At 39.4% G+C, this 26,584-nt stretch overlaps 1 protein-coding gene across 1 annotated transcript in view; it reads left to right on the top strand.

Annotated features, from left to right (window-relative positions):
• PAN3 (poly(A) specific ribonuclease subunit PAN3) overlaps positions 1-26,584 on the top strand; it is a 2,193,201-nt gene that overhangs the window by 1,462,377 nt on the left and 704,240 nt on the right. The window contains exon 14 of the mRNA XM_044073269.1: positions 4,840-4,979. Within this exon, the coding sequence (XP_043929204.1) occupies positions 4,840-4,979 (140 nt within the window). The remainder of the gene's footprint in view (positions 1-4,839; positions 4,980-26,584) is intronic.

The raw sequence follows: 26,584 nt of genomic DNA, 5'->3' as shown, positions 1-26,584 counted from the left end.
TACAGATTATGTACCCAAGGTACTTGGAATCTGAAGACAGGGTGGCATCCCTCCTTTCCCACATGGGCTTCAAACTGAACCCTCGAAAGTCTTTTCAAACACGTTTTCAATGAATTGTTAAACTGGGGTGTTTGATAGACCCAATAAAAAGGATGACTTTCCTGCTAAAATACTAAGTTCTGACTTATCAGGGAATTTTCTTGGATGTAGCCTCAACAAGAGAGTTCCTCAGAATTCTAGGTCTCATGGCATAAATGATCCTTACTGGCACTAGCCAGACTACACATGACAAAAATTCAGTTGTATTTAAAGAATTGTTGGACCCAGCACATTTCCTCCTTGGATTTGTGAAACAGGAACTGCAGTGGTAGAGGCATCAATTCTCTCTGAATTCAGGCAGCATTTCCTGTCTTTTTCTCCATACCCCAGTCTAATCTATCTAGATGGACTCCTTAGATTTTGCTTGGGGAACAGTGTCTGTGGGAGTTCAAGTGCAAGGCTTGTGGGGTCCTCATGATATGCCAAGGCACACAAACATAAAAGATATGTTGGCAGTGATTCATGCCTTAAAAGTTCTTCACCACTTATGGACTGCAGGTCCTCTTCTGCTGATCACAAACAACACTACTGTGATGTTGGTACCTGATCATGCAAGGGGGTACAAGGTCATATCCTTTATCTCTGTTGGCATTGATGGCCTGGGAGCTGAGTCTACAGCATTTTCTGACTCTTCAGGCCTCATACATTCCATCAGAGCAAAACACAGTGGCAAATAAATTAAGTAGCTCCTGGACAGAACCTCAAGAATAGGAACTCCATCTAGAAGTCTTCCAGGACTTGATCCAGATGTGGTAAACACCTCAGGTTGATGTGTTCACCTCCTTTCAAAACAAGACTGAAAAAAAATCAGTTCAAGACATCCTTGCAGCCATACTTGGAAATTAGAAGTTCTGGCATTCCCATGGTCCCAAATGTTCCTGTATGCATTTCTACCCTTTCCAGTGATTTCCAAGATACTTCTAAAGATTCAGAAATAATTACCAAAGATTGTTGTAACCACGTTTGACCCAGGCGCAAAGCTGGTTCTCCCTTTTAATGGAATTGGCCAATGGTAGTTACCTCAAACTTCCTCACTTCCTGGATCTACTCACAGAGCACTAGGGGCGAATGGTACCAAAAACTTAGAGCAAGTGCAACTGACAGCCTGGATGTCTCTTTGATACCATATAGGCAGTTCCATGAGGATGTGCAGCAGGTATTTAAGGTGACAAGAAAGCCTGCAGCCAGAACATTTTATGTTTACAATTGGAAGAGGTTTTCTAGGTAGTGTCTAGTCAATAATAAAGGTCTCAAAAGGGTTTCAGCCCCTCTGGTTTTGAAGTATTTGTGTGAGCTACTTTGAGATGGTTAGTCATATGCTTCTACTAATGTGCATCTTGCAGCCATCTGTGCTTGTTTGTTCATGGATCCCCCTCTTACGTCTTTCTTTGTGGTCAGTTTATGAAAGGGATGTTGCATGTGAGACCCATTCAAAAGCAAATTCCTGCTTCCTGGGATTGTACTTTTGTTCTGTAAAATTTTACATCACCTCTTTTTGAGCCTGCCTCTCAGGCTAATTTGCAGTTCATTATTTGGAAGACTGTTTTACTCATTGCTCTAACATCTGCAGGTTGAGTCTCTGAGCTACAAGCTCTCCTCGTGGGCCAATCCTATCTGATTTTTTTTTTTAATAAAGACAGGGCTGTGTTACTCTTCAGGTCTCATATATTCCATCAAAGAAAAACACAGTGGCAGATAGACTAATAGACTAATCAGATCCTAGACAGACCATCATAAGTAGAAACTCCATGGAGAAGTCTTCCTGGACTTGATTCATATGTGGGGAACATTCATGCCTACGTTTTATTCTGAATTTACCTTAAATCATGCCATCAGTCTCCCAGTGTTCTGTCCTCATCCAAAAGACAAGGGAGAAAAGATTCTACATATTTTGTATGTGCACAGGGAGTTCTGGTACTATATTGAGAGAACAAAGCCCTTAAAGAATGCTGAACAGCTGTTAGTCTCCTATATGGGGGTTAAAAAAGGTCAGCCTGTCTCTAAGCAAACTGTTGCACCAATGGTTGTCCTCTGCTATTTTCTTTTGTTACTCCCGCCATGACAAATCTCTTCCAGGCAAGGTTAAGGCTCACACAGCTGTGGCCTTATCCTCTTCTGTGGCATGTTGGAAGGGGTGGACTCTAGAATCATTCTAGATGCAGCAACCTGGTCCTCTGTTCTTACCTTCAAAAAGTACTGCAAACTGGATTCCTTTTCAAGATAAAAATCAGGCTTTGCTAGGATCATTCTCCTGGAGCTCCTGGATCCTTAACCTTCCACCTCCCTGGTAGGGTAAACTTTGGGAATCTACTCAAAATGGCTCTGAGAATGATGAATGTAGTGCAGTTGCACAAGTCATACTAATAACAGTAAATGTTAAAATGACTACTACCTTGGTGGCAGCACCCACCCACTATCTCCAGGATTGTGCATAGTTGAGGTAGGTTTCCACCTCTGATTCAGTAGTTGTTGTTCGATTTGGTTTTTATATGGTATTATGACTGGCTGCAAATTTACTGTTGGTAGACTATTCTGGCTTCAGGTACTTTCCCCTCTTTCTTTGTGGAAGCAAAAGGCCTGAACACTCACTTCCTGTGGCACCTGTAATTTTCCTTCTGTGGATATCTCAGCTAATCAACTATCACAGGAGGAGAGAGGGGGAAGTCTGAGCTTTTAAAAGCTGGCCAGTACTGGATTACCTTGGCAGATAACCCAAAGTGTCACAGAATGCCACTGAGGCAGTAAGGAATTTTAACATCTACTTTTACTAGTGCGTAGGACTTGCACAACTGTACTTTACTTTGTAATTGTACTAGGATCCACTTGCCTGAGCATTTCATTTTTCCCCCCTTTGTTTTATGAGCGAAACCCAATGAACTTTTTAGTGAAAAGGTTCTTTTTGACACCACCTTGCTTTTTCCCTTTTTTTGTAGTTTGAGTAAAAAATGAAAGTTAGCCTGACAGTAGATAGAACACTGATTTACTTCAATGCAGGATTCATGGATACCAAGAATATCAGGGTTATATTGCTTATTCCATGTGTCTAGAATTTGCCACAAGTTTTGGACATTGATGTGACATTTTTTTTACATTCCTTGTAAACTAAGGTGGTGACTGTTGATACTTATTATAGAATGATGCACCAAGTAAATAACAATACCACGAGCAAATAAATGAGCCTGAGCAATATAGCCAAACAAGTCAACATAAAATATAATAAAGTACTTGCCCTAATGGTTTGAAAAAGCCGCTTGGCGCAAGCACTTACCGAACATATGTTAATAAAGGATTTGTTGCTTTTAGTATACTGAATGATATTAAGTTCCTGATTTGAAGGCTGTATTTTATTTGTTCTGAATAGACATCTAGTAACCTGATATTAGCTTGAAGGCAACTTCTTGGATTATCAGTTTGGAATATCTAATTTATTTCAGAAGACTTGTTTGTGTTCTTGTTTGCGTTTCTGCATGCATTGTGCTGCCTGCCTTATTGTGCTTGTTCTATGTATGGACTGGTCTGAATAGACTCTTAACTTCCAACATCCATTTGTCTTGGACAATACGTTTCATCTGAATATAGTGCTTGGTTTGACCCTGAGCAAGTACTTTATTATATTTTATGTTATAGAATGAGTTTGGTGGAGTGGGGAGGGTGTTGTATATTGGTCCCTGATTTGAATTTCTGTCTCCATCTGGATAATTTTGCTTGCTAGGAATAGAAGAGTAGTTAGACTTGGAATGATAGACTATGTTTATATTGACTTTTTAATTTATTTGGAGAAGTGTGATGAGGTTGCATGTCAAGATAAATTCTTTACTAAGACTTGACTCAATTTTATTATATATTTCCCAATTTCATATAGTCTTGTTATGTATAAGGTTATGTGCTTTTTGGTTTTAGACTGCATTTGCTTTCATTCTGTTGATATTTTGTCTTTGTTAGTTTTAGAATAGAAGTTAGATTTGATAGACATACAAGTTAACTGGAATAGAAACAGAAGAGGTGGTGTGAGTAATCTTTTCATCTTTGTGTATTTTGCCCTTTGGTATAGCTGTATTTTGTGAAGTAAGGACTGAAAAGATGATATTGGGTAGGGATGTGTTGCAGATGCAGAGATGGAGCTTATAAAATCTTTAAAAGAATGATGACTGGGAGAGATGAGAAATACCTTTGTTTTTATGTATGTTCATGTGTACGTCTGTGTATCAGAGTTAGGGGAGGGGAGGAGTCTTGCTTTGGTCTGAACTTGAAAAATGTCTGTCTTGCTTACTCTACTATGGAGTGTAAAAAATTAAATGAACTGGTTGAAACTGTCAGTATGTCTTTAGGATGTAGGAGGAAACTGCAAAATGAGCACAATGAAGCAGCAGCAGTAAACTGCTTCTCACTATACCACCTTTGGCATGTTGAAAATCCAAGTGCATGTTGTATGTAATTCTGAAACGCATTGAACATGAAGGTTTAAAATGAGTAGATTCCCTTTAGAAAAGTAAACTGCAATTATTGTTTGTGTAAATAGAGTAGTAACAGTCAAAGAATCTGTTAGTGAGTTGAATCTTTCATACTTTTGTCACTGAATGCTTCAGATGTACTTGAGCTGTGCATAATATAAAGCTGAACGTCGGTGGTAAAGAAATACTCAACTGTATTATCAGAATATTTAATTTTTGTCTTGATTTATGTTTGAATTATAACTGGCTTACTTTCTGTTCTACATAAGTAGTTTTTCTCTCTCAACAGCAGTCGGATTTGATCTCATTAGGAAAAGTTGTACTGGCCTTGGCTTGCAACTCTTTGGCAGGAATACAGCGAGATAATCTACAAAAAGCGTTGGATTTGGTGACAATGAACTATTCCTCAGACTTGAAAAATCTCATTCTGTAAGTAAGCAGTGAACTTTGGTTTAAATGTGTGGAAACTTTTGTATTCTAAAATATGAACAACGTATGCAGCCAGAGTTAAAATAGTTGATGTTCTGTAGTCCTATCTTGCCTTCATTCTTACTCTTGGGATCGGAGCCAAACCTCGACTCCAACACGACCATACTCTAGCTCTAAAACTTCTGGTTGGCTCGTGGCTAGGAGGTATCCCATGATGCATCACAAATACAATCCAGATCTCGTTTGCCGCTCGTTCAGCTCAGACGTGATTCTTCTTGGCCGTGGCTAAGTGAAAATTTTTTTCAATATTTTTGACTGGTTTATTGGTGGCTAAATATCCTTTTTGGTAGTTTAGTGTGTTTTTGCAGTCCGTGTCTGTTTCAGACTATTTGCTGCTTTGTTTACTTTGTATTCTGTTTGTACATTGTTTGGCCGTTCTTTCGTTGGCCTTTTGTATCCCTGCATCGCTATCTCTTGTGCTGCTTTGTAGCGTAAGCCTAGCTGGTCTCTTCCACTGGTCAGCATTTATCCATGTATATAGGCATAAGTATTGTGACAGGCTTATCCCTCCTCCAAAGGATGAGTGAGCTGATATTTGCTACTCAGGCTCATTCTTCCATGTCTGGGCTGTCCAGCACCCATGCTGGTAGTCATGACATTGGTTGCCTGTATCATAGGTAGGGATTCATCTATCTCCACAGTGGTGTCAGGATAAAAGAAGCTTAATGTTAAGTTATAGTTGGATAATTAACAATTTCAGTGAAGTTAGTTGATTATTTTCTGTAATGTTCATTTTGTAGGCAGCAGATGGCCTCCAGATTCCTAAACAGGTTGGTTTGAGCTTATATTTAGAAGGGATATGTCATATATGTTCCAGTCTGTTATGTGCGAGTATATAGTTTGGCACCTATTACTCTTGTTACCCCACCTTTTTGTAAAGGTGGGAGGATAATTTGGTTTCTGCTTTTTTTAATTTTTCCAAGTCTTTTGGGTTTCTAATATCATGACAGAAATGGACCCCATTCCTAATTCAAAGTGCAATTAAAGTTCATGAAGTTAGTATTGTTTCACTCTTTGACATTAGCCAAAAATGCTCTTCGGAGCACCCGCAATGTGCCCAGTAATGACTCCTGCAATTCATACGGTGTTACATGAATTAGTAACATATCTAAATACGATTGTAAATTCTTTTTTATAAGACCAGTTGCTCCTACTACTACTGGAACTGTCTGGATATCTTTTTTCCACATGTTTCTGCCTGCAGATCCAGGTATTTTATGACTTTGTGTCTCTCTGTATGCACTGGGTGTGGCGATTTCAATGATCAATGCTACTTTTGTCTTCTTTTCTTGGACCACTATATCCGGTTTTCTAGTATCTATCTTTTGAATTGTTGGTATTGGGTGATCCCATGTGATATAAACTTCATAATTTTCTGTGATTCTTTGTGGCTAATGTGTCCAGTGTTTTTCAGCCACTTCGATACCATAATATTTGCACAGTCTCGAGTGTAACAGTCTCACCACATTATTATGCCTTTCAGTATACAGTCCCTCTGCCATTAGTGCATCGCAACAAGGTGTGTGACAGTTTCCAGTTCAGTTTTACAAAACCTACATATGTCTGTTTCTCCCACATGATGTTCTTTGTGTTTCACTGTTGCAGTCCTGCGTCGGCTGCTGTCGCCCCTTCCCTGACGTCAGGTTGTCAGGGGTATAAAAGATGCTGCCGACGCCATTTTATTTTGTCTTTCTTGCCGCGTGGTGCCTGAAGCAGAAGCAGTTTACAAGTGCTGGTTGGCAGACTCCTGAGATTTTCTTGTTCGAATTTCAGATCCGAAATCTTCAATAAAGCTAAGTACCCCATTGAGGAAACTTTTTTCTTGTTCCAGACTGATGTCAGAAAAAGTAAATTGTATTTCTTGTGGAAAGCAAATACCTCATAAGGATTTTCATTCTTACTGTATTCCTTGCCTAGGCCCTGATCACAACGTTTCTGGTTGTCGGTTTTGTGCTAGATTTAACCAACGCACTATTAAGCGTCGTTATGATTTTGCTTTAAACTATTTTGGACGCCAGTTTAATTATCCAGAAATGTCATCGGATAGCCATCCGACTACCGGAGTTCACAAAAAACGCAAAAAAAAGGAAAGAGATAGACAATCGAGGCCCAAAACCGATGAAGCTTCTCCGAAGCCAGTCGCCGGTTCTCAGTGAGGCGCTTTCGCAGTCCCTGATACCCGCTACTTTAGAGTCACAGGCCGCTACCGACTCCCACGTGGAGGTGGCCATGCCGCTGGAAACTCAAGGTATTGGAGCCTCGGATACTATTCCTTCAGATGGGTCCGGAGCTGCTGTGCAGGCACCGGCTTCTGAGGGTGTATTTAGACCTAAACATCTTTATATTAAACTGACTTCAGCTTCAAAGGCAAAGACTAAAGTACCTTCTATAGCAAAGAAACAAACTCAAGAGCCACGTGGTCAGGCCTCTATGCCCAAAAAACAGATGCTCAAAATGGCCGAAGACTTGATTACCTTGATCAGGGGTTCCCATCCCCCTCCTGATAAGAGGCCTAGGCAAGAGACCGATTATGAATCTTCAGATCAGGTTTCCATTTCTTCTGATTCTTCTACTGATCAGGAATATTTATTTATTTATTTTACATTTTACATTTGTTGACCGGGCTAGTCTAACTGGATATTTGTCCTTTTTCAGTAGAGGCCCGGGGAGAAAAGCTCCAGCATGAACAGTAAAACAAAGTTAACAACATATAACAAAGACATGTAGGAAAACAGTACAGTGGTAGCATTGGTTAAAAGAAATAATATAGTAATCAAATTATAGGATAGACATTATGCTAAAAGTTAAACTAAGTAAAACAAAACAGGTATTGCACATCAGAGTAAAGTATTTATAATTTATCCTCTTACTATGAAAAAAAAGTAACAAGATTTAGAGGCCTAGGTTGGAGGCCTAAGTTAGGGGAGTGGGGAAAGGGGTATGAGTAGGAGGGGAAAGATTTCAGTCTGGGTTAGCACAAGGACAAAGCCACTGAGTTTTAAGATGTTCTTTAATATGTTTTTTAAATAGAGAAGTAGAAGCTAGGTTAGAAAGTTCAGGAGGGAGCTGATTCCAGTTTTTACCTATAGTGTTTGAGAACAGTGAGTCGCCAGCTTTGTTGTTAGATTTAATCAAGGAGACCAGGAGTTTATTAGCAGAACGTAGTGTAGCTAGATTTTTATAAGGTGAAATCAGATTAGTGAGGATAGGGGTATCATTGGGGTGGTATAGGATCTTTTGAGTGATAAGTAACTGTTGACAGAGTATGTGGTTATGCAGTTTTAGCCATCCTAGTTGTTTGAGGTTAGGACAGTGGTGAGTTTTGAAGGGAGTACATGTAATGAATCTAGCTATGCTATTGTAACAGGTAGAAAGTTTGGTGATGTTGTTTTTTGATAGGTTAGTATATATAGCAGAGGCATAGAAAAGGGTAGAGATGAGGTGGGTCTGGGCAATGGTTTTCCTGGCTGAGGGGGTAAGGAAGGGTTTAATTCTATAGAGAGTACCAAGTTTTTTGTTAACAGAATTTATGGTGGCATTAATATGGTCATCATAATTAAGACGATTGTCAATTGTAACACCTAGTAGGTGGGTGGTAGTATCTGGGGTTATGTTGGTAGCATTGTTAGAGGTTATGGCGAAGAATGGTGTGGATGATTTATGAGTTGGAGTAAAGAGTAGTAGTTTTGTTTTTTTGGGATTAAGGAGGAGGCAGTGTTGCATAAACCATTTTTCAACATTCTGGAAAATAGTTTGGGTGAGGGACTGGAGGGAGGCTACGTTCTTAGCAGTACAGATTAAGGTCGAGTCATCTGCATATTGAATGCAGGTGGCTTGAGGTATGTTCAAGTGTAGGTCATTAATAAATAAGGAAAAAAGAAGGGGGGACCTAAGATTGAGCCTTGCGGGACACCAATATTTATTGGGAGTAATGTAGACAGATTGTTATCCCAAAGTACTGCTTGCTGCCTGTTTTGAAGATAACACCTAAACCATTGTAATGCTTGTGGATCAAGAGAATGGTAAGTTAGTTTATCAAGAAGTAAGTTATGCTTAACCATATCAAAGGCTTTTGACAGGTCAATAAATAGTGCAGAGGAAAAGGAGTTATTGTTACGATTTTTATTTATAGAGTCAGTGAAGGATAGAAGGGCAGTCATTGTGCTGTGGAATGGTCTGAAGCCATGTTGACAGTTGGCTAGTAAGTTATTTTGTAGTAGGTGGTTGAGTAGTTGTTTGTGAATATATTTTTCCATTATCTTAGCTAATGGGGAGAGTAAGGCAATAGGGCGAAAGTTAGAAAGCTCAGTAGAAGATCCACCTTTATGTAGAGGGATTATGTGAGATACTTTCCATATGGTAGGGATTTTGCCTTCAGAGATAGTCCTGTTAATAAGTATAGATGTGGGGTAGTCTATAGCATTTGCAGCAATTTGTAGGTATTCAGATGGGAGTCGGTCGGCAGATGGGGTGCAAGGTTTCAGTTTCTTAAGTAGCTTATGGATAAGAGATGTAGGAACAGGTTGTATATGAAAGGTATGAGATGAAGTTTTGGAGGTATTTGGTGGGGAAGCAGTAGATGGAGGTAAAGAATTGGCTAGGGTTTGAATGGCTTCTGTAAAATATTTATTAAAGGCATCAGGGATCTGGTTTGAATTATTGTGGTTGAAGCCTAATGGGGCAGGAGTAGTCGAATGTCCTGGTTGAAGAAGTTTGTTTATCCCTGACCAGAATTTTTGTGGAGTTTGTTGACTGGTTTGTTGGAGGTGAAGATAGAAGTCTTTTTTGTCTCTAAGGTATCTTTCTTGGTGGCATTTCTTAACTGTTTAAAGAGGAGGTGATCAGATGGACATTTGGTAGCTCTCCATTTAGCCCATATTTTGTTTCTAAGGATCATTTTTTGCTTAGTTTGTTTTGTTAGCCATGGGGCAGATTTGGTTCTTATCCTAGTAGAGCGATAAGGTGCGTGATACTCTAGGATTTGAAGAAAGTTTGTGTTGAAGTAGGTCACAGCCTCATCAAGTTCAAGATGGGTCAGTGGTGACCAGTAACATGCTTGCAATTAATTCAGGAAACTATCAAATTTTTTTGAGCGGGAAGTTTTGAGTTTGAGTAGTTGGGATATGAAATCTTTGTCTAGTAATGTAAGTAAGCATACGGTCACTAATATTATCAGGAAGGGTTCCTGGAGTATAATTGCTAGGGTGATTATTAATAAGGATCCAATCAAGAATAGATTCTTTCCTGTTAGGTTTGTGGATTCTAGTCTGAGCGGTTATTAATTGAGAGAATCCATAGAGATTTATGTGGTTAGTAGGGTTCTGGGAAGTACAGGTTAACCAGTCTATGTTGAAGTCACCAAGTACAATGGTTTCCTGGGGTAGTTCAGTAGAGAGGAAATTAAGTACGTTTTCAAGAGTATTAGTATTGTTTCCAGGGGAAGATACATACAAATTAGGTAGATAGATTTGGTGTTGTTAATTTGGAGTTTAGTAGACAATATTTCAGATTTGGTGTCTAGTGATGGAAGCTCATTATAGAGGGTAACTTGGAGATTAGATTTATAGATAATGGCTATACCCCTGCATTCTTTGGTTTTGCGGTCACATCTAAGTATGTTATAGCCAGGAGGGGTAATTTCCTGGTCTTGAGTAGAAGGTTTTAGCCAGGTTTCTGTAAGACATAGAATATCAAATGAGTGCAAGTCCAGGAGTGCAAGCAGGTGGTGTATTTTCTTGTTAATACTTCTAATATTAAGGTGAGCTATCAGAAGGGAGTTAGGTGCTTTAGTTAATGAAGAAGGTTTAGGTAAAGGTACATTATCATGGTTATTCTTATTGTTAGTATTGGGACCAGGGTTTGGATGAATATCCCCGTGTAGGAGGAGGTAATGCTGGGGATAGTGTAGGAATTTAAGGATCTTGAGAGAGTTATTAAAATTCTTTTGATTGTGCAGTATGTCATATGGGTTGTTCTGTGATATTTTGGTAGTATATAGTTAGTGGTACAGGTTATGTTACTATGGTTGAGGGTGTGGATAAAAGAAGAAGGTAAAGTTTGTTGGAGATTAAGGTTTTGTTCATGTAGAGTAAGATTTTCAAAGAAGGTGATTGAGTAAGGTATGGTCAGAGAGGCTATAGCAGTAGTTGAGTAGGATGTATGTGAAAATAGTTTTGTGTGTTGGAGACATGATAGTGAGTAGATATCAGATGAGAGTAGCTTGTGTGAGTAGGTGTGGTAGAAAGAATAAATGAGGATGCTCCAAGCGATTAAGTAGGGTTTTGAAAAAAGAAAAGCAAAAGGAAATTAATGGAGGTTGAATAGGAGGTAGATACTGGAAGTAGTTAGTACAGAGTATGGTTAGGATAGGTAATGGAGTAGTTAAAATGAAAGGTAATTAGAACTAGGTGGTAAGGAAAGAGTTAGGTGAGTGGCCTAGTGATGTGGTGTTTAGTGATAGGTTGAGAAAAATAGGGGAGTGTTTAGTGAGGTATAAGTCTAGGGGAGTGGCCTAGTGATGAGGAGGTTTGTGATAGGTTGAGAAAAATAAGGAGAGTGTTTAGTGAGGTATAAGTCTAGGATACCTGGGGTTGGGTGGGAATTGGGGGTAGGGTAGGGGAGCAGAGTGAGCCCGCAGGGCGAACGGAGCGGGGCAGACACAAGTAAGGTGAAAGCAGTGAGGGGGGAAAAAAAAGCAATCAGTAAGGTAGTAGGCAAGAACTGGAGGCAGTAAGTGAGAAGGCAGATGTAGTTATACTGAGGATGTGGGGAATTAAAAGAGTGGGAAACCTGGGAGATTAAGGGGTAACGTAGGAGTAGTGGAGGTGGAGAAGGAGGGCTAGGTAGAGGGTTTATAGGACTATGGGAGGAGATATAGACAAGGTTTAAAAGGATTAAAGAAGAAGTAAAGGAGAAGAGCACAACAAGCGTAAATGTTTTAAAATAGGAGGTGGGAAGTGAAACTAAGTGACTTTAGAGGTGGGTAAAGACTGCCATCTAGTGGTCAAAGTCTATAATTACCCAGGAAAGAGATTGCAGCAGTTGGAAGTAAATGGGAAAGGCAAGTAATGGAGAAAGGGAGAGGTTGGAGGGCTATTACAACAAATGTAGGGGTCTGCAGTATCATAGAAACAGACAGTGGAGTACACCAGTAGTTAGACAGGGGGGTATGGCTGCTGGCAGATCATCTAGTACACCTAGGAAGTGTAGTGGCCTAGTATATACACAATGTAGGTGAGAGAAAATCAAAAACACTTTGTGACATACAATATTAGTTACTGTGGCTTTTGGTCCAGGGCATTTAGATTACCCAGGTGAGGAAATACCCAGGCAGGCTTAGGTTGGTGGATATAGCAGGTCTTTGGAGTCCAATAGGGCACATCAAGGAGTGGAGAAAGTGAGTATAAAAGGTTTGAACAGCTGGTGAGAAATAAAAATAAAGTGAGAAGAATGTTAAAAATTAACACTAGGTAAAGCAAGACAGATGATTCATTAGCAGTACAGATTACACAGTATTACTTAACTTGGTCAAATATAAATCATCACCAGGAGTAGACAGCTCATGTCCTGACAAAAGGTTACAAGCTCTTGTTCAGGTAATAAACATCAGCAGCAGGATTTAGAAAAAAAAAGCACAGAGCAAACACCTAATTGCAATATAACCCAACTACTTATAACACAGCAACTATGCCTAGCTATTAAAATAGGATAAGACAATTTAAAGTAATTAAATATAAGCTAGAATCATATCCTTCTAACTAATAGTGAGTCCATTACAGTTAGAACATGGTAGCCAGGATTAAAAGAACAGTAGGAAAAACAAGCGGCTATCTTTCAGCAATGACAGACAACTCATTTCAAGTACATTTAGTGATCAGTGATGAAAAGCGGTTTAGCTCTATGACAACAGTATGTAAGTAATGAAACTAGAATTACTAATCACGCTGCTACTAGTCAAGATCCAAGGGGAGCAGTAAGGCTTCAGCCGTGTAAGCTGTTTTGTTTGGCAATATCATAAAACAAAAGAAATGTGATAAAACGCTATTCCTATAGCTAGAATGTTCAAGGAAAGCCTCCAGTTTATTCCGGGTCCGTAAAACCACAACACGGATGCAAATATTCAGAGTCACAGTGGTGCTGTCTATCTTAAAAGCTATGAGGTAGCCGCAGCATCAGAGGGAAAATATATGCGTTATTTAGTATCCAATTCTTGAGCAGCAGAGTCCCAATCTAAATATAGGACTAGCAGCTGCAACATAGTATTAGTTAGAAAAACATTATAAGCTAATGTAGATGTATCGCCAAGGAATCTACACTTCTAAATAAGAATAAACACTTTCTCTACAGAGGTAGCAACCAACGCTACTTGTGTTATCAGCTCAGGGGTCACAAAAGTACGCAAGCAGAGTTTTTAATAACCCAGCTACACCAGAGTGAGTGGCACAGTTACTACAGTGTGCGCAATATCAAGTATATAAGTTATAATTATATAAAAACATTAAAGCTATTATGGATGTACCTCCGACAAAACTATCCTTCTAAATACGGATAAATGACTTTGCTCCTGAGGTAGCAAACAACTCTACCGTTAACAGCTCAGGGGTTACAAAATGGACTCTGGCAGTGATAATGAGGGGCAAATATGTTTAATGACTAACTGCTACCCCAGCATGAGTGGCACAGATACAGCAGTGCGTACGATATCAAAGTTATAATTTAATATGACAGTGCAGTCAATTTTGAATTGTCCTCTTTTATCTGTACTGGTGTGAAAGGGACAGATACCTTTAACTAGAACAATATTCTCCAGTCTAGTGTATCAGACACTTTGAGAAAGGTAAGGTAGTGCGGAGAAGCTAGAGTAACAATCCGCCAACTACGGGCATGCACTCCAAAAGCTAATTGTTATGAAGTTAGTGTTATGTTTTGGTGTTAAGGTAATATTCTCCTCCCCTATGAGGATTCTGATGCTGAAGAATCTATACCTTCAGCTTCTCCTCCAGAGGACTATTCTTTTGGGGAAACCTTGCATACCATGAGGGAGCATTTCCACTGGGAGAGCCAAGATTTTTCAGAATCTAAAAAGAGTCTCAGGGATTTCCTTTTACTACCTCAACACAGGCCTCTAGCCATTCCACCTGTGTTAGACATTGTAGATGATCTGTTTTCAGAGTCTAGTCTTACCCCTGACTCCTTACCTCCAGCTCCTGTTAAGCCTGACAGATATTACAGGGTTCCTGACTCTCATAAATTCCTTTTTAAAAACCCTGCTGCAGACCCAGAAACTATTTCATAGGGTCCCAAGGGAGTTAAGGCTTCCACTGCAAAAGATTCTAGGGCACTGAATAGATGGGGAAAAAAGGTATACACATCTGCTACCTTGGCTATAAGGGCTTTAAACTGTCAGTTTCATATGCTCAAATATCAGCAACATGTCATGGCATTGCTTAAACAGAAAATGTTATTAAACTCTGAATGGGCAGAAAACAAGGAAATGCAGGATTTATTGCATGCAGCTGAACACGTTGGAAAGCATACTTTGCAATGTGGTTTTGATTCTTCGGAGGCCTCCTACAGGGCCGCAGTTCCGGGTTGTGTAGTTAGGAGGCATGCTTGGTTAAAGGAACAAAATCTGCCCAATCATGTCAAAGTTAAATTATTAAATGCACCCTTACAGCATGATACTTTTTTTGGTGTTAAGGCAGAAGAGGTGTTAAAGAAAATGGAGGACAAAGCTAAATCTATGCAAACTGTCAAAGATTTTTACAAGTACAGCCACCTAGGTTTAGTAGACACTAGCCAACAAAGAATTGGTCCTTTCCTGTGTCAGACAGACCTCACAGGGGCAGACCCAGACGTCCTAGAGGCAGATCCCAGGTGCAAGGTTCATACAGGTCAAAACAGTGGGGTTCCTCTACCTCCAAAGTTGGAGAAGACAAATCTCAACCATACAGGAAACAGTCCCAATGACTTCCCCCCTGCCTGCACCAAGCACTTATCTCCTGGCAGCACCCTTAGTGGGAAAATTAGCCCTTTTTATCTACAAGTTCCATTTCCATACCCTGCCAAAGGCAAATGGCTGGCCAGATCTGCCAAAAAATCAATGGGCAGAGGCACAAAAACAAGTTTCATCCCTCATGGACATGGGAGCAATTCAGCAAGTACCAGAGCAAGAGCAGGGACAAGGATTTTACTCAACTGTTCTTGGTACCCAGAAAGGACAAGGCCTGGAGGCCAGTACTGGACCTATCTATTCTGAACACATTCCTGGATGTACCAAAATTCAAGATGTTGACTTTGCAGCAGCTTCTGCCCATGCTGGGCAAGAACGCTTGGCTTGTGACTTTAGACCTAAAAGAGGCATACCTGCATGTCCCAATCAGACAAATATGCAGAAGATACCTCAGATACAAGGCTGGCTCAATGCATTACCAATTCTCTGCTCTGCCCTTTGGCTTATCTACTGCGCCCAGGGTCTTTACAAAGTGCCTGGCACCAATGATTGCATTTTGCAGACAAAGAGGAATACAAATATATCCTTACTTGGACGACTGTTTAATTCAAGCAGAGAACAAGGACATTCTTCTACAGCATCTGGCGTTTGTAAAAAGGCTTCTAACATGTTTAGGGTACACAGTCAATGAAAAGAAATTAAAACTAGTACCCTCTCGAGATAATATTCCTGGGTGCAAGCTTAAATACAACTGCCCAGATGGCTTATCTCATGCCAGACAAAGGCAACTGACTACCTATTTCAAAATGTTGGCAACAAAGGCCCGGTTATCTGCAAGAAAAATTCTGCAGGCTTTGGGCTTCATGGCATCATGCATCCTACTAATTCCATATGCAAGACTGCATATGAGGAAACTACAATGGTACCTAAAAAGTGTTTGGACTCAACATTGCCACAGCCTGGAAACTATGTTTACCCTCATTCCATGCCTACAACAGGAGTTTTGATAGTGGCCAAAGGCTTGTCACCAAAACAAGGGACAGCCATTCACACTATCCCCAGCCAGGCAGACACTAACAACAGATGCATCAGATTATGCCTGGGGGACCCACATGGCAGGAAGATGCATTCAGGGCACATGGGCCTCAAACCAAATGCATCTACATATCAATCAAAAAGAGATGCTAGCTGTTCAAAATGCCCTGACAGTCTTCAAGGACCTACTTCATCCAGGACAACTACTGATAAAGACAGACAACACCACGGTCATGTGGTATGTAAACAAGCAGGGGGGGTGCACATTCTTACCCCCTTTGCAGACTAGCCATGACCTTGTGGGACACAGCATTGATTCACCAAGTACATCTGCAGGCACAATTCCTGCCGGGAAGGAAAAATACTCTGGCAGACGAACTAAGCAGAAACCTCATGGATCCCCACGAGTGGCAGCTGAATCCACAAGTCTTCAGCATGATAACAAGGAAATGGGGATGCCCGGACATAGATCTATTTGCCTCCCCTCACAACTACCAACTAAAAAGATTCTGCACAAGGATTTATCACAGACAAGCATAGAAAGTGGACACCCTATCTTTCAGCTGGCAAAACCTATCAGTATATGCCTTTCACCCACTGCCTCTAATACACAAGGTACTCCTAAAGGTCAGACAAGAGAAGCCAAAGATGATACTAATTGCCCCAGACTGGCCCCACCAGTACTGGTATCCAGTAGTGAGGAACTTGTCTCAATGCCCAGTTTGGACCTTACCTCAAATACCTCATCTACTGTCCCAGCAAAACAATCAGATCCTGCACAGCCAACTCGTGACTTTAAACCTGGCAGCATGGCGGATAATGTAGTCATACAAAACGCTCCTCTCAGTAAAGCTGTGTCATTTTGGAAGCCAGAAGGCCTAGTACTAGAAAATCTTACGCTGGAAAATGGAAGAGATTCTGTGCTTGGTACCAGGCACTAGGGACTGATACAGCTGTGCTAAACATTCTTCAGATTTTACAATACTTAACTGAGATGCTGGACAAAGGCCTATCTTTTTCATCTATTAAAATCCACGCCTCTGCCATTTCGGCTCACTACAATACAGAGCCACCAATCTTTTCTCATCCCTTATTAAAGCAGTACATCAGAGGGGCCAAAAATTTAAGGCCTCCAAGGAGATCACCAATGCCTGCATGGGACCTCAACTGTGTCTTGGAAAAACTCACCCTGCCTCCTTTTGAGCCAGCTGCTACTGCTGATGTAAAGTTTTTATCTTGGAAAACAATTCTACTCCTAGCAATAACCTTTGCAAGACGAGTTTCAGAGCTACAGGCACTCATGGCTGTGGAACCTTTTATCATTTTTTATCCAGACAGAGTTTCTCTGAGGGCAAGCCCAACATTTATGCCTAAGGTGGTGTCCATTGTGGATCTTAACCAAACTATTCATCTGCCAACCTTTTATCCAAATCCACAGAACAAGGGGGAGAGAATTCTGCATTCTTTGGACGTACACGGACAGCTTAGATTCTACTTGGACAGAACCAAAGGTTTCAGAAAGACAGAGCAATTACTAGTGGCATATGCTGCAGGATCACAAGGAAAGGCTATTTCAAAGCAGACTATTTCAAAGTGGATAGGCCACTGCATTCATTTCTGCTACTTACACCATGGCAAGCCAGTGCCCAAGGGCATTAGGCCACATTCAACCAGAGCTGCAGCCACTTCAGCAGCCTTTCTCAGGGGAGTACCAACCAAAGACATTCTAGAGGCTGCTACTTGGAGTTCAGTGCACACCTTTACAAAGCACTATCATCTACCACTCCATAGTTTTGGGACTCTACCCAAATGTAATGACTGCAACAGTGAAACATGAAGAACATAGTACAGTTGTGTACACTTACCATAAATGTGGATGTTCGAGTGTATTCACTGTTGCAGTCCAGGTTACCCACCCACCATCCCCCTTTCTTCTTCTGATGAAACCTATCTTTCCTTCTCTGATTTATACAACCTATGTGGTGTATTTGCTTGTTGATGAAGGTAAAGTCTATATTGGTGCATGTATATATATATATATATATATATATATATATAAATTTTGGCTACCCTTTTAGGGGGCACCTGACATCTGGGGCAAGAAAAACTAAATAAAATGGCGTCGGCTGCATGTTTTATACCCCTGACGACCTGGCGTCAGGGAAGGGGCGACAGCAGCCGACCCAGGACTTTGGAATTCAGGCCGACTGAGGGCAACCTGCCAGCAGATTACCGATATGTAATGACTGCAACAGTGAATACACTCGAACATCTACATTTATGGTAAGTGTACACAACTGTACTTTCAATGGACTTTGTAAACTAGTGTGTACGTAGGCCACTATCTTGGGCTGCCAATATTAACCTTTCATTTCTTGATGTGAATTCACCTTTCCTTAACCATTCCTATGTTTGTTCTTGATCACCATGAGGCTCTTCCAGAAGTTTTCTATATACTTGCAACTATATTTATGTTTTTTCCACATTTCTTGCCTTCTCATCTGGTCCTTCACCTTATATTCTTTCTTTTGTTTTTTAGCACATTCAGTTGCTGTCTGGTTTTTATCTACTTCTGGTGTAATTTCCATTCCTGCTTGACGTCTATATGCTTCTGCTAAATTAAACAGAGATGTCATCCTAGATTATTTCTGTTTTTTTTTTTAACTTCTCCAAGTCTGTTGGGTTTCTAATACCATGACAAGAGTGGACCTCATTCCTAAGTCAAAGTACGATTAAAGTTCATGAAATTAGTATTGTCTCACTCTTTGATGTTAGCCAAAAGTGCTCTTCGCAGCACCTGCAACATGCCCAGTAATGACTCCTCCTGTAATTCATATGGTGTTACATGAATTGGCAACATATCTAAATACGACTGTAAATTCTTTTTTATAAGACCAGTTGCTCCTACTACTATTGGAACTGTATGGGTATCTTTCTTCCACAAGGCACTCATTTCTGCCTGCAGATCGAGGTATTTTATGACTTTGTGCCCCTCTGTACACAAGACACTGTAGTCACTAGGTGTGGCGATTTCAATGATCAGTGCTACTTTTGTCTTCTTTTCTTGGACCACTATATCCGGTTTTCTAGCATCTATCTTTTGGACTGTTGGTATTGGGTGATCCCATGTGATGTAGACTTCACCATTCTCTGTGGCTCATGTTTCCAGTGTTTTTCAGCCACTTTGATACCATAATGTTTGCACAATCTCCAGTGTAACAATCTTGTCACATTATTATGCCTTTCAGTATACAGTCCCTCTGCCATTAGAGAGTCACAACCAGCAATAAGGTGTATGACTGTTTCCAATTCGGTTCCACAAAACCTACATATGTCTGTTTCTCCCACATGTTCAATGGACTTAGTAAACCAGCGTGTACGTAGCCCACTGTCTTGGGCTGCCAATATTAACCTTTCATTTCTTGATGTAAATTCACCTCTCCTTAACCATTCCTGCGTTCGTTCTTGATCAATATGAGGCTCTTCTAGAAGTTTTCTATACTTGCAACTATATTTATATTTGTTCCACATTTCTTGCCTTCTCTCCTGGTCTCACCTTATATTCTTTCTTTTGTTTTTTAGCACATTCACTTGCTGCTTTGGTTTTTATCCACTTCTGGTTTGATTTCCATTCCTGCTTAACGTCGATATGCTTCTGCTGAATTAAGCAGAGATGTAATCTTAGATTTATTGTCCTCATGTTTCAAAACTTTCATCACATTTGGATCTTGTGAGGCCAGTCGATAGGTGTGGAGTCCCACAATTGCAGATCTATACATGTAATTAATTTCAAGGAGGCCCATCCCTCCTCCAGAATGGAAAATATATAATCTTGGTATACACTGATTTTTATAAATCTTTTGGTGAGCATGAAGCATCCTTCTTGTTTTAGTATCCAATCTATCCAACACTTTTTGGGGCCAGTCAATCACTCCAAAACTATAAGTTAGGATAGGAAGAGCAAATTGATTAATAGCTTGGATCTTGTTCCTAGGTGTCAATGCTGTTTTCAGGATTAAGTCTTCTAAAGTACTCCTTACTAAGCTTTATTTGCATTTGTTCATGTTTTAGTGCTGATCCTTCATCAATTCCCAAGTATTTATACATCCCCTCTTGCTCAAGTTTTTTTATATCACATTATTGTCCCAAACTGATGTTTTCCTGGTGCTGCAATTTTCCTTTTTTAAAGGTTGCTTTTGCACATTTATCAAGACCAAATGACATTCCAATATCATCTGAAAAAGTTTTGACAACCCGCAGCTGTGCTTTCGGTTCCTCATTTGATAAGCTGTACAATTTTAAATCATCGACAAAGAGAAGATAAGTCATTAGACTTTGTTGTTTTGTAGAAGCCAAGTTATAGCCATGACCTAAGCTGTTAAGTAAACAGCTTATTGGATTAATGGCAAGGCAAAATAGCAACGGTGACAGGGAGTCACCCTGGAATATCCCCCTTTGAATTTTTATCCCTAGGATAATAATCTGTCCTTTATCATGGCTTAATTGCAAAGTGGTCTGCCACTGTTTCATGGTTACTGTATTGTAATCAATCGGTGTAGGATGTACCTTATACATTTTTAAGCACTCTCTTATCCATGAATGTGGAATACTATCAAATGCTTTTTCATAGTCAATCCATGCCATACTTAGATTCTTCCCTTTCTTACAGTTCTCCACTATAACGTTATTTAACAACAATGATCCTTTGTTCCATATGCCTTTCTTTTATTGCCCTTTTGTTCTACTGCTATAATTGAGTTTTCTTGTAAATGACTATAAACTCTGTCGGCCTCAATCCCCATGAGTAGTTTATATGTCGTCTGAAGAAAAGTTATTGGTCTATAATTTTTAAGGTAGCTTGCAGGTTCACTCTTAAGTTAAGAGCATTGTTTTTCCTGTTGTTAACCAGTGCAGTGTCTGTTCGGGGTGTGCATATAAATAGTTCTTACTCATGGCTAGATCCTCGTGTAAAGAAGTTAATACTTTAAGCCAAAAGTTAGGTACTGCATCTGGGCCTGGGGTTTTCCAATTAGAGGCTTTTCTCAACTTTGTTTCACTCTCTCTGTTTGTTATTTCATCCCATTTCATATCCTGTACTTTTAAACTTCTTATTCTTTCTTTTACTTCTTCAACATTTAGCATCTTTATTATGTTCCACAGGATCTTCACAGATATTTCTCCAAAATGTATCTACTTCCTCTTTTTTCGGCGGTCTATCAATTCCTTTTACCTTATTTCCCAATTCTCTATAAAACTTTTTTGGGTCATTAGTAAATTGCTTATTTTGTGCTTTTCCCTTATATTTATCTTCATATCTTCTGAGTCTTTCCGCACGTTTTGTGATTTTTAGTTTATCTCCAATAGTGCATAATAGATCCTGGTCTGTTCTAATACTGTGCATTGCTTTTATCACATCTATATTTCTTAATATTTTTGTTGATCTGTTCCCTCTTCCATAATCTTCTAACAATGACACTTCTTGTCTTAGCTGCTTTATAGTTTTCTGCTTTATTATTTCTGCTCAGAGTGAGTCAGTTGATGTTAATGCATCTATTTTAGAGTTATGGTTCTGTTTAGCTGATTCTCAGTATGTTGCATATCCAGAAGATAAACATAAGTATAAATATGTATAATTTGTATTTATTAAGCCAAGTGGTTAGTACAGTTTTTAAAGTGCATACACTTCCAATCCCTTTTCTTGACTCTTTAAAAGTGGCTACATGCCTTTTGTGGGTGCAGTAGAGAGTCAGTTTTTCTTAACAAATTAACCTTGATTTATTTGAACAAACTTTTTTTTTGTAGCAGACTATGTCTAAAATTTATCCTTTAAATCTCACAGGCAGATTTTTCCACTTGAAATAAGTTTGAAATACCTAAATGTGTCTGTTATACCTCCTTTTGACTGTTTGGTCCCACGTAACCTTGATAGTAAAGACCTGTTTGATATTCTAGAATCCTTGAACAGTGTGTTTTGCTGATTCAGCTTGTGTCACAAGCCTCCTCTTATGTCTCATTCCCTTTCCCCTTTTTACTTTATCCGTCCTAATGTCTTTGATTAGGTGACATAGAAGGTTATAGTTCTCTCCCAGGGCATTGCCAGAGCACAAGGCTGTTACTGTAGGCACACTCTGAATTTCCATCCTTTATAGTTGGGACAGTGCCAAGAAAGAACCACTGATAGCTGGAAGTGCACCACCTTTTGTACCAGGAATATTGCTACATCTGAGGGAGGATGACGTCAGCCCAGCTGAGAGGGGAATGGTACTCAGTAGTCTGGCTGATGTTAGAACTCGGCCTGATGCAGAATTCCCGGAAGTGCACCACCTTTTGTACCAGGAATATTGCTACATCTGAGGGAGGATGACGTCAGCCCAGCTGAGAGGGGAATGGTACTCAGTAGTCTGGCTGATGTTAGAACTCGGCCTGATGCAGAATTCCCTAAAGTTATGACTGCGACAGTAGCAACACTCAAACATCCACAATTCTGTGAAGTTGTCTAGATGAGTGTTCCAGTTCCCTTATGTTAATATCTGTCTTGAGAATAGCAGAAAGGTATATATTTTGAGGATTATTTTGTGGATTCTAGCATTTGCCAACCTCAGGTGAAGTTGAAAATATTAAAAGATATTCCCTTTTCCTTGTTTATATGGTTTTGGATTTGGTCTGTATAAACAAATGTGGTGTGAGGGCAAAGCCCCCCACATGGAGAATAGAAGAGGGTTTGTTCCCTGCAAAGAATGATGGTAATGGGTGATTGTCTTTTGTTTTGTTTTGTTTTCTTTTGTTTGGGATTACTTGTTTCTAAAGATGTGATGTTTTATGTTGTGTTATGAAAAGTTGGACATGATATTCTTTTCTTTTCTTTTGTTTGGGATTACTTGTTTCTAAAGATGTGATGTTTTATGTTGTGTGAAGAAAAGTTGGACATGATATATAAAAGTAGGCCTGTTTTATGTTCTGTCACGTTATGGTTTACCTGGCCAAGTGTAATGTACAGTATATTTGACTGTGAGGATCCCTACTGCATGGATCTACAGTTGAGATTTCTCTCCTTCCCGTTTCATTCTGTCTACCAGTTAAAGCAGTCTATGACTCATATCTTGGAGTGCCTTGAGCCACACATTTCTGCCAGTCACACAGTTTGACTTTAGATCCTTTTATTCATTGTGGAAGAATTCCCCTTTTCAGTGCCTGAAATAATTAAACTGTGAGAATTTTCATTCAGCACCCAAATCTCAAACTAAGACCCATGTTGTTGTTTGTGTTGCTGAAAGTACATTAGCTTGATGGCTGAAGGAGCCAATAAGCCTACCTAGTCTGCTCTAGCAAGTCTCTATCCACCACTAATTCCAGTAGTCCATGCCATGGGTCCAAAAACCCTTCTGTGAAAAGCATTTTTGAAGATCCATGGATTAGTTAGTCTCTACAGTCTACTACCCATGCCTCCAACTCCTTGTAGTTTCGTAGGTATATACTAGGCTGATGACCACAAGGGCCTGTTTAAGCCTAGCCATGTATCCCAAATGTATCTGACAAGTTTTAGGAACCTTAAGATTATTCTAAGGAGCATATGCAGGCTCTGACTTGGGTAGTCAAGCAAGAATTTCTAATTCCCCATCCATTGGTTCAAGTTATACTTGAACTAGGTAAGGGAAAACTTCTTCACCTGGATGGAAAGCCTTATCCAGAGAAGGGATAGTCTCTTGAGATACATACTTGTCCCTTCAACATGTCCTTTTAATGTCGCAAGCAAGATTTAAGTCCCTTGTTTAAGTAATTCTGATGCTGTTTGTTTTTGGATGTGCAGAAGGACCATCAGAGTGGCTCACTTGACCTTCCTGTTCAGAATGACCCTTTCTTACCTTCCTGATATGATCTTGAGTAACTCCGTATTTCTTCTGTGATCATATGTCTTACCCTCAATCTGATGGATCTTGCTGGTAGTTTCCTCTGAATTCCTTCCAGCAGCCTGATGTCTTTTTTCTTATGTGGCCTTCAGAAGTCCTCAGGATGTGGTCTGACCTTGGTCATCTAGAATAGAAATAGTTACCTCCTTGGTACAAGAATTTATCCCACTGAGGATATACCCCATAATTCTGTTTGTGTTTGCCCTTTCACTATGCTGCTGTTGGTCCAATTCAGGTGTGATCAACAATCCTTAGCTAGATAGTTTTATGTGGTAGCACAGCATACCATTCTGTGAGTGGCAGCAGTTGTGTAGCCTGCAAGTTGCCTGTGGTAATGGGAATTCTATAGGATTGACATACTGGCCCACTCCTAAATGATTAAGCACAATGTTTTTAAGCAGACACAGATGTAGCTTATGTAATGTTTTAAGAAATGCTAAAAATCGAGAAGCAAAATGTTTTGCATAGACATTGAGTGGAACATTTTGTTTGAAGATGCTTTTAATTCATTAGAGCTAGAAGGCTCTGAAGACAGGGATGCATGGACATTAACATACCAAAAGCTAGTGATATGGTTGTAAAACTAAGAACTGAAAGATCCTTTTTCAAATTATACCACTTTTTAAAAAAGTGATTTATCATAATTGTCATCCAGTTTATGAGAAGCTGGGAATGGTGAAACAAAACGTGCATTTATGTAGCAACATTCACATAGTTACAGAAATGTGTCCAATATTTTGTACCGATACTTTGTAGAGCTTTAACCGCCATAAACTGTATGACTGCTCATTTATTTACAGGCTTAGGAGGTTTGACAGGAGAATGTTACAGACAAATAAATCCTGATGCTGTGTCATTGACAAATGTTCCTACTAACAGTAACTCTCGGGAGTAGGGCAGGAGCTGAAGAGAATGGAAAGCATAGTTGTTTTTAAGAAGCATTTTAAATCCAACAAAATGCATGAGTAGGATGGTTACCTTTGTAAAGAAAAATAAGATTTGCATCTTAATAAAGGAAGAGCGCACTAGTACATACTGTGTGTGAGGTGTTACCAACGCCAAATGTTCATCTCTTTAGGGCAGGAGTAAGCAAAGGATGGGAAACTCCAGATTGTAAGCATTTGGTATTCCACGTAGAGGTACCGATTCCTTTGTAAGCTCATAAGTTGTTTGATCTGGTGTTTATAGATCCTAGAGCCCTTGATAAATACTAACTCTTTAAAATGGGGGTTAAAAGTTTCATGTCTGATCTACAGATCAAGCTTACTCTTACAAATTATTAGATTTTCTGTTTCTGTCACTGTGTGGCAATCTATTCCAAGTTCTAGGGATGGTTTTAGTAATGTATTTGCTTGTTAAGGAAGTCCTAAAGATGATTTGATTTGAGTGTAAATCTTAAAGGGCTTCAAGGCCATCTTCATGGAAGGCTTGTATGCTAAAATCACCTTTAGTGTAAAATATCTATAATAAATAGTAAGTAGATTTAACTTTTTATATCTGTTTTAATAACTGAAATACTTTACAGCAAGGGCATGTCTGCTAAACATCCACGAATGAAAACTGAGTCCATTTTTTTGTAACTGATTACTAATATATATACAAAATGTGTTCTATACTCCCAAGATATCTCCTGTATAAGTTGTGTAGCTGGACCATATGCTGCTTGTCTCTCAATTAAATGGATGTTAACCTAAGTCCCATATTTCTTTGAATTTAATATTGTTTGCAAGATTTTCAAATGTAAACTTGCTGGTAATTGTAATGCAAAATCTTTATAGCTCCTTTAATATCTGTTTACCAAAGTACATTACTTTCCTTTTATCAGAACTGTAATAAAGACCGTACGTATGTGCCCAGTCAGTGAAGTCTTAGAAAATCTGTTTATTGCATTAATGTCATTATTTGAGATTACAACAAATCCATCTTTGTAATCATCTGCATACTTATTAACCCAATAAGATTTACTTTTGGGAGTAGTGGAAAAATGAAGATAAATAAAAAAAAGGGGGGCTCAAAAAACAGATCCTTGAGGTATACGATGAGTAATTGGAAAATAATCCAGTTTAGTGCCATGAATTGTAACACAGTGGGAAGGACCTGTTAGCCATCTAATAGTCCAGTTTACCAGCATGGGTTAAATGCATATCTTATGAGGCTTTATTTATGGAAGAGTGAGGTAGAATATCAAATGCTTTGGCAAGGCCCACAGTAATACCCCATGTCCATTGTGAGGCTAGCCTGATCATATAGGATTAATATGAGTAAAATCTCCCAGCAGCGAATCCATGTCAACTTAAGGTGATGTTATTGGAGCTATTGGTAGGGTCCTGAAATAGCTTAATAAGGCATATTTTGAAACTTTTACACAATAGTCATGTCAGACTAATTGGCCTATAGCTTTTAATTTCAAGTCTGTTTCCTTTCTTTAATTTTGGTGTTATAAATGATTTTTCCAAGACTCCTGAACAAATCCATTTATTAATAGTCCATTAAAGTTGTTGCATAAGATGGGTATTAACTCTTTTTCAATATTAAAAGTTAAAGTGGCAAGGATGTTGTCTGGTCCTGTTGAAGTTTTATTTATTTATTTGTATTTGTTTACCAGGAAGGTCCAGCAGGGCATGTAACAACCCATTGTCATCACAGGCCTG

This window comes from Protopterus annectens, chromosome 5.part1 (assembly GCF_019279795.1).
Source record: "Protopterus annectens isolate FY-2018-M chromosome 5.part1, PAN1.0, whole genome shotgun sequence".
Classification (NCBI taxonomy): Eukaryota; Metazoa; Chordata; order Ceratodontiformes; family Protopteridae; genus Protopterus; species Protopterus annectens.
Note: the sequence above shows the minus strand (reverse complement) of the source record. Positions and strands in the feature narration are given on the sequence as shown.